Genomic DNA, 15,704 nt, shown 5'->3' on the forward strand with positions numbered 1-15,704 from the left:
CTGAGGATTTTTGATGTGGAAGACTGGATTGACGTCAGTATCTTCCAATGTACCCGTCAGACTTGTACAAAGTATTGGAATTAGAAAGGAACTTCGCGTTCCCATTTCCCTCATCTCCAAGACTCGTCTGAAAACCGTCAAAACAACAGCCATTGTTGACTCCGGCGCAGCCGGAACCTTTATCTCCAAAGAGTTTGTCAAGACTCACGGAATCTGATCGCATAAACTATCGAAACCATTCCAAGTTACAACTGCAGATGGAAGTTATGCGAAGGGGGGCGCTATCACTCGATACTGCATCCTCATCATCAAAATAGATGAATGATCTATGATCGGGAAATTCAATATCACGCGGCTTGGCCGACATGACCAGATCTTATTAGGGATCCCCTGGCTATGTGCTATGGACCCAATAATCCGATGGAAAGCAGAAATGCTAGAACTCCCTAAGACAGAGAAAAGTGACCAGATTGAAGAAGTTGATAGCGAACAGAAGAAGAACAAACTCCCTCCGCTTTTCCAGAAAACAGAAAAGAAAAAGGCGAATCCAATTCCAGTGGTAGTACTGCCAAAATCGCCCTCCAGAGAGCCGGTCTTGCCATCCGTAGAATCGATACCCGCAGCCACCATCGAAGAAATCCCTGATGAAGAACCTGCACTACCTAACCTAGACCCCATACCTGACGATGATGATGACTCTTTTGACATGAAAGATGACGTGTGGACGACAGAGTACGCACCACCTGTGTGGGAAATCGCCACTTACCATCTAGAAGATGATGAATTCTTGGTTGAGTACCCCATTGACGCCACCGAGCTCCGGGTAATCACCAACATCTCGATGGATACCCCTCTCATGAAAGACGGTACCAGTATTGCGGAACAGCAACCTATGGTCACACCCCTGCCACGGCCTACCGAATATGTTAAGACCAGTAATAAAGCACAACAGTTTGCGCTAGCTGCTGGGCTCAAACAGAAGAAGAAATCATTCGAGGAACTCATCCCTTCCTATCTTCACAATTTCGCTGATATCTTCGCAAAAGACAGTCTAAACCAATTACCACCAGAGCGGCCCGGCATAGATCATCGAATTGAGACCAAACCCGGTTTTATTCCCAAAACGTCCAAGGTGTACCCATTATCAGAAACGGAACAAACGGCAGTCAAAGCCTTTATTGATGAGAACGTAAAGAAAGGATTTATATCCGAGTCAAAGTTGCCTCAAGCAAGCGGCTTCTTTTTCGTAGGACAGAAGAGCGGAGACCTTCGTCCCTGTCAGGACTACCGATACATTAATGAATGGACAGTTAAGAACGCCTACCCACTCCCATTGCCACTCTCCCTGGTCGCCCAGTTACATGGTGCTAAGTACTTCACGAAGATGGACGTTCGTTCAGGATATAACAACATCCGCATTCATCCGGAAGATCGATGGAAAGCCACCTTCACTACAGAATACGGTCTCTTCGAACCAAACGTCATGTTCTTTGGCCTCTGCAACTCTCCAGCCACCTTCCAGGCGTACATGAATAGAACATTCCAACAGGAGATTAACGAAGGATGGCTTGTCATATACATGGATGACATCCTGATATTTTCCAATGATCTCGCCTCCCATCACGAGCGCACCCGGCGCATCCTTGAAAGAATTCGGCAAGAGAAACTTTTCCTTAAACCTGAAAAGTGTACATTCGACGCTCAAGAAGTGGAGTACCTCGGGATGGTTATCCGTCCTGGATGTGTAGCAATGGACGACACCAAAACCAACGGTATTCGAGATTGGCCTGCTCCCACTACTGTGAAAGAAGTTCAGTCATTTTTGGGCTTTTGTAATTTTTATCAAAACTTCATTTCCCATTATTCCGACATTGCCAGACCCTTGATCGACCTTACCAAGAAAGACCTCAAATTCCTTTGGACAGAACAATGCACGTCTGCTTTCTCCAAACTGAAAGAATGCTTTCTGAAGCAACCAGTCCTTCGAAACCCTGACCCCACCAGACAATTTGCGGTCGCTACTGATGCATCCCTCGTTGCTATGGGTGCAGTATTGCTCCAGACCGATGATAATGGCGTCTATCACCCATGTGGATATTTGTCCCAGACCCTGAATCCCGCAGAACGAAACTACCAGATCTTTGATCGTGAACTCCTTGTGGTTATTTGCGCTCTAACCGAATGGTGTCACTATTTGGAAGGAAATCCCCATCCTATTATTGTCTTCACCGACCACAAGAATCTACTATATTTTAGGACAGCTCAGAAATTGACCTGCCGCCAAGCCCGATGGCAGTTAATCCTGTCATGTTATGACATTGAACTCCACCACATTGCGGGGACTAAGCTTGTCGCCCCTGACGCCCTCTCCCGTCGCCCTGATCACAGGTTGGATTCTTCGGAGGATAATGCCAATGAAACGCTCCTCCCTGATTCCATGTTCATCCGACTTCTTGATGTCGAACTCATGACCACACTCGCAAACCCTGATCTCTCTGACCCCAATCCCATCTTCACTGCCGCCTCTGATGCTCTGGATGGTCTCTCACTCCCCCCAATGAAATCTGCTCTTACGGATTGGGAAATCAAAGATGATATTCTCTACTACAAAGACCGCGCCTATGTCCGTCCCGCTGGATGGCGCCTTATTCTAGAACGTTGTCACGATCACCCCACTGCTGGTCATCCCAGATGTTTCAAAACTGAAGAGCTAGTCAAACGCGACTTTTGGTGGCCCGCTATGGGCACCTATATTCGTAAATATGTAGAAGGTTGTGCCCTCTGCCAGCAGATGAAATTGGACACCCACCTGACAACACCCCCCCTTGTCCCCATCTCTTCCATTGCTGCGGCCCCCTTTACCCAGATCTCCGTTGATCTTATCACCGACCTCCCCCCGTGCACCGGTTTTGATTCTGTCATGGTCGTGGTAGACCATGGGCTTATGAAGGGGGTAATTCTTATCCCATGTACTAAATCCATCACTTCCGAAGGGGTCGCCAACAAATTCTTCAAATACGTTTACTGATGATTCAGCCTACACGAAAAAGTCATCTCCGATCGCGGACCACAATTCGTATCCAAGTTTTCTCGAGCCCTCACCAAGCTCCTGAAGTACGACGTAGCAGCATCAACTGCTTATCATCCCCAGACTGACGGCCAGACCGAACGACTCAACCAAGAGTTGGAAACATACCTCCAAATCTATTGCCGGAATAACCCTGAAAATCGGGTAGAACAGCTCCCTATGGCAGAATTCATGCATAACCACTGAAAACACGACTCTCGCAATGCATCGCCATTCTTTCTAATGATGGGATATGAACCACGAGCCCTTCCACACACCCTTCCTGACTCCACAGTCCCCACGGCAGCAGACAGACTTCGCTTGCTCCAAAAGTCAAGAGAAGAAGCACTCTCCTGCCACAACCTTGCGATGCAACGAATGGCAGAACGAACTCACGGGCAGAAGTATCATCCTTGGAAGATTGGAGATAAGGTTTGGTTATCCAGAAAGAACCTGATCACGCAGTTACCTTCACGAAAACTTGCTCCTAAACGATATGGCCCATTCCCAATCACCGCTGTCCTTTCTCCTATCACATTCACACTCCGACTACCACCCCAGTGGAAAGTTCACCCCACGTTCCATGCTTCGGAACTATCATCCTATCATGAAACAGAGGTTCACAGGCCGAACTTCCATGATCCACCCCCTGATATCATCGATAACAAAGAAGAATATGAAATTGATGCGATCTTATTGCACAAAGGGATGGGTAAATGAAGACGCTATCTCTTATCATGGAAAGGATATTCGTCTGCCAGTAACGAGTGGGTTCCCGAAGAAAACCTTAGTAATGCCTCCGATATCCTCACTGCCTATAAAAAGGCCCATAGGTTGTAAACCCCAGAACAATGTCCCATCTCGAACGACTACATCTCTGCATCTTACGAATTGAAGAACTTACCGCTGCCATGAACACTGTCGCTGAAGGAAATGCCCACCCATTGACTCTTCTTGACTATCAAAATGCCACCGCCACCAACCTTGCTCGTCACGCATCACCCCCAGCAGAATCACCCCCAACTTCAGATTCCACTCTCACTCTCACCGACGACTCTGTCCTCACGGATTACTTCTCGGTCATTGACCAAGTAGAAACCAGTGCTTTATTTGAATCCGCTATCACCTCCCAACAGTACGCCATAGAGATAGATCACCTCCTTGGAGAACGAGGGGCAATATCTAGCGGCCTCATTATCAGGATTATTAGAGATGCCAGCCTTATTGACCATACAGCCACTCTCCTGGATGATGAGCGCCATCAAACCATTTTCCACCATCTTCACATATGTATTTGCAATACTGCGATCTGTCTCTTGCCTGAAGAAACTAGAGACGCTATTAGAGAAGCTATCCATATTGTCACCGAACACATTGCCCTCGACCCCATTGCGCGACCACCATCCCCTCATGTCGCTGTTCCTGTACCACCGCCAGCTCCTACTACGATTACCGTGGAGCATCAGGATGATAATATCCCTCCTATTGCTGTACTCGATGTACCAGCTTCTCCTTCTCCTGTCCCTGTCACACGTACCACATGCCGACTTCCACTTAAATGAAGGTCTTCATGCCTCGCCACCAAGTGAGCTGCCTCCATCTCCCCAACTAAAGCACTGCTCAAACAATCGAGATCACCCTCCCCTCCAGAACAGTCCTCTTCCGTCACAGTCGTAAAAACATCACTGGTCAATAATGTTGTATGCCGTAACTGCCATGTCGCCGGGCATCGTCACAAGAACTGCCCAGTATATTACTGCAGAGTTTGCAAAGAGTACGCACTCGGCCACCTATCAGTCTTTTGTAGAGAGTTGAAGGGAGAAGCTGTCATCCCTCTGGTATGGACTGACGTTGGTTTCTACGACGCTCTCGCTCAATGGGAGATTGAGCAAGATGCTATCGCTCATGCCGCCGCAATAGAGTGGACCACTATTACTGAGGAGCAGGATGACCTCCTTTATTCCAACTACGACGCTGACCCCGTTTACTGGGCTAATCAGGATAATTGAAGTCGGTGACTTCATCCCTAAACGAGGGGTAATGTTACAATCGTGATTACCCCCCTATCTCTTTTTCTCTTACTCGTGTATTACATCATGACTGCACCTTGCTGTGCCATCATTAGACTAACCGCTTCCTATATCTGTATTACATCATGACCACCACATGCCGTCACTAGATGACTCATTCCCTTATCTTTGACTCATTTCCTTATCTCTGACTCGACTGATGACGTATACGCTGACTCGACGATGACGTATACAGATCTATTTACCTATATAAACCCGGTCATGTACTTAGATAGATCTTCACTTTAATCTACTAGGTTTTACCCAGAACTATCCTTCACTTAGGACCCCCAATCCTAAGTCGTCTGATAACCGATATTCAAGCCAGAGACACTCTCTCTGACTTGTCTTAAGAACCTTACATTTGTGAGGTTGTGATCCAACCGCAGATGTTACTCTTATCGAGTATCTGTCGTTGCACCTATCCTAGTTGATATATGGTTCACCATAACAACCGGAAGGTCTAAAGTCAATTTCGCCCAATCCTATCTCAAAGGAATGGCCCTTGAATGGTTTGAACCCAACCTCCTTTCCAACAAACATACCGATTGTCCGGACTGGATGGATGACTATTCCGAATTCATGCTTGAACTCCAGACCAATTTCGGACCTCACAACCCTTCCGGAGATGCGGAAATGCAGCTTGAACAACTCAATATGCGCAATGGACAGTGCATCAACAAGTACATTGTAGAATTCTAATGACTTGTCTTGCAGGTCCGTGGATGGGGTGGTGGAGCCCTTCACTGACAATTCTATAACAGACTTCCTGCTCATATCAAGGATGAGATCAGTCACATGGGAAAACCTGGCACACTCTCAGAATACAAAACCCTTGTGCAGACCATTGATGCCCGCTATTGGGAACGCAAGGGAGAGATCTCCTGCAAAACCAAATCCTCCGCACCCAATCCTCCTGCCAAGTCTTCCAAACAGACCAACACCAATGCCAATGTGTCCAGATCTGGAAGCACTTCCTCCAGAAACAACAAGTCTGGAAAGACGACTTCGTCCACTACCTCTGCTTCTAAAGCTCCAGACCTTAATAACAAGTTGGGTAAGGACGGAAAGCTTACATCCGAAGAACGTCAGAGGAGGCTGGACAGGAAGCTCTGTCTGTTCTGTGGTGGACCTGGGCATACTGCTCAGGACTGCACAAAGTCGACTTCATGCACTACCAAAGGTCGTGCAGCTACAGTCAATCTGGAAACCAAACTGGATGCCTCAGACGAGGCAAAAAAATAATCCGCAACCCTCCTGACTCCACATGGGATGAGGGTCACATTGACTCAACCTGTGCAATGGAGCTATGACTCAATGCTGTTTCCTTGTCTGATCTGAACTCTCTCTGTCCATATGTTTCCATCCCTACGTATTCCGATATTTCCGACTTTCCAGCTCTTGTAGATTGTGGTTCTTCCCATTGCTTCATAGAATCTGACTTCATCCGTAAATATAATCTACCTACCTATGCAATTCCTCCAATTCCGCTCCGTTTGTTTGATGGTACTTGTAATGCAACCATTTCTGAAGCTATAGATCTGCCCATCCATTTCTCATCTGGTGTAGTCACCTCTGATATGTTCTATGTAACTCCTTTGGATTCATCCTGTCTAATTGTCCTTGGATATAGCTGGCTTAACCAACACAATCCGTTGATTGACTGAGTTTCACACAGCATTGAGTTCCGGACTTCATCTCATGGAATGCCATTGACCCCTCCGATATTGCCTCTGCCACCTCCAGTGGAAACTACCCCTCTGACTACTCCAGACACCTCTGCTGATACCTCTGAGCCTAACATTTCTCTAATCAATGCAGTTGCCTTTTGCCGGGCCTGCAAGTTAGAAGGCTCCAAGCAGTTCAGCATCTTCCTACATCCTTCCGGTGCCAAGATCTGCTCTGTATCCACTTCGTCCGATGCTCCGGATCTATCTGTGATCCCTCCGGAGTATCATGAATATGCGGATGTCTTTGACAAGGGAAAAGCTAGCCAACTTCCTCCTCATAGGCCTTATGACCTAAAGATCAACTTAGAGGAAGGTGCTGCTCTGCCCCTAGGCACCATATATTCCCTTTCCCCAGTTGAGCTTGAAGCTCTCCGGAAGTTCCTGGATGAAAATATCTCATCCAGACTCCTCCGTTCCTCCTCCTCTCTGCACAGAGCCCCTGTCCTGTTTGTCAAGAAGAAGGATGGCTCCCTGCGTCTTTGTGTGGATTTCTGTGGCCTGAACAAGATCACCAAAAAAGACTGCTATCCATTGCCCCTCATTGCTGACCTCTTAGACTCTCCGAGCCGCGCCAAGGTTTACACTAAGATTGACCTCCGGTCCACTTACCATCTTGTCTGGATATCTTCCAGAGATGAGTGGAAGACAGCTTTCCGGACGTGCTATGGCTCCTATGAGTGGTTAGTTATGCCCAAGGGTCTCACCAATGTTCCAGCGGCTTTCCAGCGATTTGTCAATAGCATCTTTGCCAATATGCTTGACATATGTGTTGTGGTGTATCTGGACGACATCCTCATCTATTCCCATGACCTTGCATCCCATAAGCAACACATCTGAGAAGTACTTCGACGACTCCGAAAGCATCGACTCTATGCCAAACCAGAGAAATGCAAGTTCCACTCTGATTCCATAGAATACCTTGGTTACCTCCTGTCTCTGGAAGGCCTTACTATGTCATCCAATAAAGTCAAAGCTATTGTTGACTGGCCGGAGCCACAGAAGGTCAAGGATGTTCAATCCTTCCTTGGATTGCAAATTTCTATCATCATTTCATCTTCAACTACTTGGACATCATCACCCCACTCACCTGGCTTACACGCAAGAATGTTAACTGGGATTTTTCGGAGGATTGCCAGAAATCATTTGCTGCACTCAAGAAAGCCTTCACTTCTGCTCTGGTGCTTACGCACTGGATTCTGAATGTTCCTATTGTCGTTGAAACTGATGCCTCTGATTATGCTATTGCTGGAATACTGTCCATTGTATGTCTGGACTCAGAGCTTCGTCCAGTAGTGTTCTATTCTAGAACCCTGTCCGCTCCGGAACTCAACTATGATACCCATGACAAGGAACTCCTAGCCATATATGAAGCTTTCCGGACCTGGCAACACTACCTAGAAGGCTCGTCCGAGCCTATTGATGTTGTCACAGACCACAAGAACCTTGAGTACTTCGCAACCACCAAACTCCTCTCTCACCAGTCAGGCATGTTGGTCGGAGTTCCTCCACCAATTCAATCTCATCATCCGTTTCTGTCCCAGAAAACTTGGAGCAAAACCAGATTCCCTCACTAGACGCTGGGACAGTCTACCCCAAAGAGGGGGATAAGGACTACTGCTCAAGTTAACCCTCATAACTTCCATCTGGTGTTCATGTCGAACAGTTAGCTTTGTCCCTACGAGCATCAACCCTAGCATATCTGGTGCTCTGAGCAGCTGTACTCATGGATGTTGACCAACTCTGAAATGATATCCTATCCTGCTCTCCCTAACGACCCTATTGCATCCACTTAGATGTCCTGGTCCTCTGGATCCCAGATGGACCATGGATGATAGTGGTTTCCTCCATTGCGACAATCATATATATGTCCCTGATTCCAATGACCTCCGATTTCAATCCTCTGGAACACCCATGACCATCCCCTGTCTGGACACTTTGGCCAGAACTGGATGCTAGAACTCATCCAACACAAATATACCTGGCCCAGAATACGCACCTATGTCAAGGACTATGTTAAATCGTGCACCACCTGCACCCGAGCCAAGGTTCCGAGACATAAGCCATACGGATTGCTCAAGCAACTCCCTGTTCCGGAAAAGCTTGGAACTCCATCTCCATGGATTTCATTGAGCAACTTCTGGACTCCTCTGGCTTCACAGCCATCCTTGTCATCATAGATCATCTATCCAAGCAAGCAATATTCATTCTGACCCATGACACTATCACCTCTCCAGACCTTGCTCGCTTGTTCCTACTCCATGTGTTCTCCAAGCATGGTGTTCCATCCCATGTAACCTCAGACCAGGGAACAGAGTTTGTGTCCCACTTCTTCTGGTCCTTAGGAAAAGCATTGGATATGATCCTCCACTTCACATCTGGATATTATCTGGAAGGGGACGGACAAACTGAGCATGCCAACCAAACCCTAGAATAATACCTCTGGATCTACTGTAACTATCAGCAGGATAACTGGTTGGAACTACTCCCCTTGGCTGAATTTGCATACAACAACACTCCAAGTGCTACCACTGGAGTCTTGCCCTTCTTCGCCAACAAGGGATACCATCCAAACATATCCATCCACCTGGAACGTGACCTTTCCTCTATCCACGCACAGGAATATGCCATAGACCTCAATGAGCTTCACCAATTCCTCCTGAGAAGAAATGACCCACACACAAGAATGTTATCAAGGACCTGTGGATGCAAGGCGGATACCAGCCCCAGACTTCAAGGTTGGGGATCAAGTCTTCGTCAAAGCAAAGTACTTCCATTCCACTTGCCCTTCCAAGAAGCTCTCAGAAAAGAACTTAGGTCCTTTTGACATTATATCCCGTCCCAGATCGCATTCCTTCACCATCCTAACTCCTGGATTCCATGCATTCAGTACATCCAGTCTTCCATGTCTCCCAACTAGAACCCGCAGTTCCAAACACCATCCCTAATCGTATCCAACCACCCCCACCTCCAATAGAAGTTGACAGAGAACCAGAATATGAGATATCCAAAATCCTAGACTCTAAGTTGGACCGCCAGAGACAACAATGTCAGCTTCTCTACCTCATCCAGTGGTCTGGATATGAAGGGACGGACGAAGAGATGTCCTGGTTACTAGCCATGGAGCTTGGAAATGCATCAGATCTAGTTTCGGTATTTCACTCTTCATATCCAGACAAACCCAGTGTGACAATCATATTCCCGCTAGGCTTGCAATGGCCATCTTTGATATAGGTGATGGAAAGCTACAAAACCATCGACCGCTTTTCCCGCACTCAACCTGCTCCAGATGCGTATTCCCGCACATTCACTCCTGTGCTGCGCGCATAACTGCGGTCGATTTCCCATGCCTTCGGACTACCTTACAGATGTCCTGCGTCAGTCCATTGTCCATCCTACCTCATTGGTATGTATTTTGCCTTGCCTTGTGTATTGTAACAAGTGTTGCAGCCTTATTACATGTCTTTACATATTCCTACTGCCTGTCTGTCCTGTCCCTTCCATTTCCAAGAGGGTTTAGCTAGTATAAAGTGCCTAGAGTGACTACTTCGTATTTACTTCCCTTCTATGATATTTCCTTCCCATAGGTTTTACTTAGGAGCAGTCACCATTAGTGCATGCTTTTAGCCCCTATTGGTTACTTTATACCTGGACACCTTGTCTTGACTTTCCTTACCCATGCAATCAATACCCTTGCCCTCACTTGTTACCTGCGCCATTCCTTAAGACTTCCCTACCCCTTACCCTAACATCTCGCACTTCCACATTCCTGCACTCCACATACCTGCGCACTTGTTCCTGTGCTCTGCACACTTTCGGGTCTTTAGTATCATCAGCCGTTCTCAGTAGCAATTCCCTTTAGGGTCGAACATTCTTGCTTGCAAGTGTAGCAGCTAGGCAGAGCATCGACCTACAACAATATTTTTGGTTAGGCACCTTAACAAGTGTCTAGCCATTGTTGTGTTTGCACACTAGTCCAATTGCGTTACAATGAGTACAAAATCAGATACAAGTACATTAGGGGCAGAAGTAGGAAATCCAGAGCTCCTCACCCATCAGTCTCCATGTCCCCTCCAGATCCTCCAGCCTCCTCCTCAACATCCTTGTCAGCATCATCAGGAGTGGAGGCATCCTGCAATCCGGAATCCATTCCAGATCCCCTCCAGGAGGATAGACTGGAAGTCCCTCTGCTGCTGGATGAAGTCCTCCATGTTAGTATTCATCTGCTCCATCACCAACCTACTCCCTTCTGCAGCTCCAATACTCTCCTGGAGAAGCCCATTGGTCTAGGCCAGTTCCGCTACTATGCTGTTGGCAGCAGCAACCCAGGCCTAGTCATCATACTCCACACTCCCCTCATCCATCTCTATTCCAGTCCATGGATTGGAAGCTTCCTCCACTTCTGGTTCCTCAGAGGTAGGGCTCCTCTGACGTCTCTTACCCTTGGATTTCAGAGACGGAGTCACCACAGTGTGCTGCCTCTTCTGCCTTGGTTCCCTGGGCTTGTCTGCACTTCCAGGACAGGAGACCCTATTGATCCTGCAGACGTTGCAAGACTTGATCTATCTGGATATCAGTACACCCAGTTCCGGACATCCAAGGCAAGGAATATCTCACCAGCACATTAGACTTGGCATCCTCCCAGGAGCATGTCTTCTTCTTACTGACACAACGAGTGCAGGGAGCATCCTGAGCTCCGGACATAGAAGCGGACTGGGACTAGCATACCCCTCAGTTCTGGATCTGATAGAGTTAGCATCACTCACCCTCCTGGCCACCTCAGCTCTCCACCTCTCCTCTTCCTGCGCTACCCAGAGCTTGGACTGCTCAATCCACTTCCTCTCCTCCTCACGTTTCCGTTCTGCTTCCTGACACATCCACTCTGCTTCCTGACATTTCTGCTCCTCTTCCTCTTCCTCTCTCTGAGCTGCAGCCTCTGCGAGTGCCATCTGGTGCTGAAGTTTTGCAAGGGTCTCCCTAGCAGATTTCTGACCACTGGATTTGTTGCCAGATATGATATTCAAAGCTAGTATGAGTGGGTAAAAGTGAGGAAAGGAAGGAAGACCTAGGACACTTTGACATCCATATATCTGTGGAAACCAGAACTCACAAACTCCATCCATCAGCTTCTCCATCAATTCTTGCCCTCATATCGTCTGGTCCGGATCATCAGATCTTGTGCCTCTAGGGATTGGCCCTAAAGGGGGGATACTGTCATATCCGCATATCCGGATCTCAGATCTGACCCTTATCTCATCTCAGATCCACATCTTATCTCCAATCCTATCTGCATCTTATCTCCCTCCAACATCTCAGTCATTCAACCTGTCTGCTCGTCCGGTCCAGGTCCACAACTCATCCAAATCCACAACCAGTGCTCGTCTCCTTTTGGTAACCCCCTAACTTCGGTATTTTGGTTATCTGTATATCCATCCTACTCCCTTATCTGCTACCTATGTTTCATTTCTGTTTCATGATTTGTGATCCATTTCTACTTACCAATAGACTATCCACATGCTTCATACATAGCCTTAGACTCTGCTGATTGATCATTCCATTAGATACCTATAGTATATAACCTCCTGTAACTTTCTGTAGTACCTCAGTTCAAATATCATCTTAGTTCTACTCATTCCTGTCCTCTGGACTTGAGTAACTCTACTCTCGTCACCCTCCAAGACTTAGGATTGATTCCTATAGTCTATCCATATCCGCCTCTGTCTCCGACAGTCCATTACCATTAGTTTCTAGTCTGGACTTGTCCGGATTAGCCCTATGATACTTATCCCTCATCTGGAAGTCATCCGGATCTGTTATGCTACTTGTCTGACCTTCCGGATGTGTTAGCCTTGCCTTCCTGAAATAAGGGGCAATACTTGGGTAAGGGGCACAGCGCATGAGCTGAGGCTGAAGCCCTTCAGATCCAGTTATCTTTTGAGTATGACCTTAACAACATGTTGAGCATGCATTTGCTGCTCTTAAGGGGCGGTTTCAATCCCTCCGAGAGCTTCACCTCAATATTCACACCAAACAAGAGCTTCAGATTGCTGTCCATTGGATTATGTGTTGCATCATCTTGCACAACATGATCATCTGATTTGAAGCTCACCACCATGAGCAGAATCCAAAATTCTGCCATTCTCAGAGGTGGGCTGAGTGGGAGGCCAGAGAATTTGCAGCTAGAGAGATTGAGGATCCCGATGGTGATGAAGTTGTGGGTGACAGGTCATATGAGGGTACTCCAGGGCAAGCTTCTCATTTGAGGATGATGGATCAACTGTTTGACAGTCCTCACTCAAGAGCTGAACATAGGGAAGGGTAACTTGAAAGAACCAGGGTCACATTGGCAACCAGAAGGTACATGTACTACTACAAGAGATTCAACAAATGTATGTAAAATGTATGTATCAAAATCAAGTAGCAAACTAACTACAACATGCTACAATTTTCATGACAACAAGGACAAAAAAACAAGACAACAACACATACTCAAACTGATGGTGATGAGGTCAAGGGACTAGCATGGATCATGGTCTCATATTGGATCTTCAGGCACCAGGTCTCAGCCTCCTTTTCCTGCAAGGCAGCTGCAGCCTGAAGGTGCAGAATCTCCTTGGCCTTGGCCTCCTGCTCGCATTGATGCATGGTGGCTGAAAAGAGGACATCGTGCGAATGAGACTCACAGCACTACTGAAATTCCTTCTTCTGAGATTGATAATTCATCTTGATGGCATAACACTTGTTTCTCGATCCCTGGTGCTCAGACATGTCACTCTGCATGCTCCGAATTTCATCGTTAAGCATGCTGAGGTGGCCCTCAATGTCTGTTGCCAAAGTCCTCTTCTTTTTCGAGCTGGCTAAGCTCTGTGGCTTTGCAGACAGTGATGTCTGAGATGCCATTGGCAAAATCTGATAGTCAGTCAATAGATAGGATGAGGATGCTGTGGATGAGGGAGTGGAGCAGCTGCAGGATATCCCCGACGATGAAGTGAACGATGGAGGTCTACATGGCACTTGGCTGCCAGGTGAGGCAGAGCCAAACGCCACGTGACTATGGTATGCCAGTGTCTGGGGCTTCCATGGGAGAACAAAGGCATTAGTTTGGACAGGAGGGGGAGAAGGAGAGGCTGCATATTGCCATTTGTGTCCCACCACTTTGGGGGGACTGCTGACGACATGACGCCGGGAGGAGTTGTACTCCACCCCGTTGTTGTTGTTGTCATCATTGTACATGTTGACATCTCCATCTAACACATCCAGTGCATTCCCAAGGGGAGCAGAGAGAGGGCCATTGTCATTGGTGTAAGGGTCATCATAGAGGTTATTATTTGGGTCATCAACTGGACTGCCCTAGTGCTGGTGAAATGAGGAGGGGGGTGATGTGAAGGGGGAAGGTAAGCTGGGGGACTGCACTGAGCACCAGTGTCAAGTTGGTTCAGCGGAGGGAGCTGAGGGTTTGGGGGAGGGAGCTGAGGGGTTGGTTGAAGGTTAGGAGGTGAGGGTTCAGTTGAAGGAGGTGAGGGTCCGGTTGAAGGAGTCGAGGGTCCAGCTGAAGAAGTCAAGGGTCTGGTTGAAGGAGTTGAGGGCCAGGAGGCTCTGTGTTTGTGGAGGGACCAGCCCCCCCACATGGACAAATAAGTGCGTAGAAGTCCCCAGCATGGTCGACTCCCAGCTGGGAGGTAAAGATTTTGGCACCACATGTTGGGTTAGAAAAAAGGATAGGGTGGAGTTGGTCATACCATAGGAACTCGAGTAGTACTTGTTCTTAAAATAAAATAAGAAACAATGGTGAAAAAACAAACACTTACTGTGTAGATTAGCTGCCACATTTTCGTCAAGGGGGGTGACGCCAACACTGGTCTTGTTGAATTTGTTGAGTTGCTCCTTGAATGACTTCTTAAGACTTTGAAGAATTAAATTAGTGTTATGAACTAGGATAGTCGTAACAACAGCAGCTCAATAAAAGCAACAGCTGAAGTTATAGTCAAGACCTTGCAAATGCAAGGGTCGTAAGACAAGACAAAGAGAGTGTCTCCAGCTTGAATATTGGTTCAGACGACTTAGGATTGGAAGTCCTAAGTGAGAGAAGATCCAGGTGAAAACCTAGTAAGATTAAAGTAAAGAACTACTAAGTACATCATTGACTATATATATGACTATAGACGGTTTAGGGCAGGTGTAAGTCAACAATGAGTCAGAGATAAGAAATGAGTCAAAGATAAGAGATGAGTCATCTAATGACAGCAGTGGCAATCATGATGTAATACAAAGGTGAAAAATAGGTCTAGTGGTGGCATCATACGGCTCATGACGTAATACAATGATAGTAATGAGGAAAAATGAATAGGGGCATATGTGACTGTAACATTACCCCTCATTTAGGAATGAAGTCACCAACTTCAGTTATCCTGGTTAGCCCAATAGATTGGGTCAGTGTCGTAATTGGAGTCCAGCAAGCCATTTTGCTCCTCTGTAATGGTAAACAATTTATCAGCCATCTCAGCAGCTGTCATATCCCACAATCTGGACCCACGTTCCATCATATTCCCACGCCTTCCAAGCCTACATCCAGACCCCACTTCATATCCAGCTCATTCCCAGATCCCCTTGTGCTGTGCTCCACACCTCAGCAGGATCGACTACACTCCAGATTTACCCCTGAGCTCTGGACCATCGGATCTCCACTGCTAGCCTGATCCATACCCCCCTGTCCCATCCACCCTATGCACACTCCATCCAGCAAGACATCCAGACTTCACCTTGTCTCGGATTCTGGACTATATCCACCTTCTCATATTCCAGTCCTGTATCCACCTTGTCTTCCGGATCCCCAGATCTCCG

The 15,704-nt window shown here is 47.2% G+C and overlaps 1 protein-coding gene across 1 annotated transcript; it reads right to left on the minus strand.

The window, feature by feature from the left end:
- Window positions 1-13,352: 13,352 nt before the first annotated feature.
- BJ212DRAFT_1482046 (uncharacterized protein) lies at window positions 13,353-14,491 on the minus strand (the record flags this gene model as incomplete). The annotated part of the gene is made up of 4 exons (XM_041340353.1): window positions 13,353-13,490; window positions 13,547-13,568; window positions 13,630-14,208; window positions 14,277-14,491. The coding sequence occupies 4 exons, from the start codon at window positions 14,489-14,491 to the stop codon at window positions 13,353-13,355; spliced, it is 954 nt and encodes a 317-aa protein (XP_041191762.1).
- Window positions 14,492-15,704: the final 1,213 nt, after the last annotated feature.

The sequence above is a fragment of the Suillus subaureus genome, assembly GCF_016647635.1.
Source record: "Suillus subaureus strain MN1 chromosome Unknown BJ212scaffold_21, whole genome shotgun sequence".
NCBI classification, from domain to species: Eukaryota; Fungi; Basidiomycota; class Agaricomycetes; order Boletales; family Suillaceae; genus Suillus; species Suillus subaureus.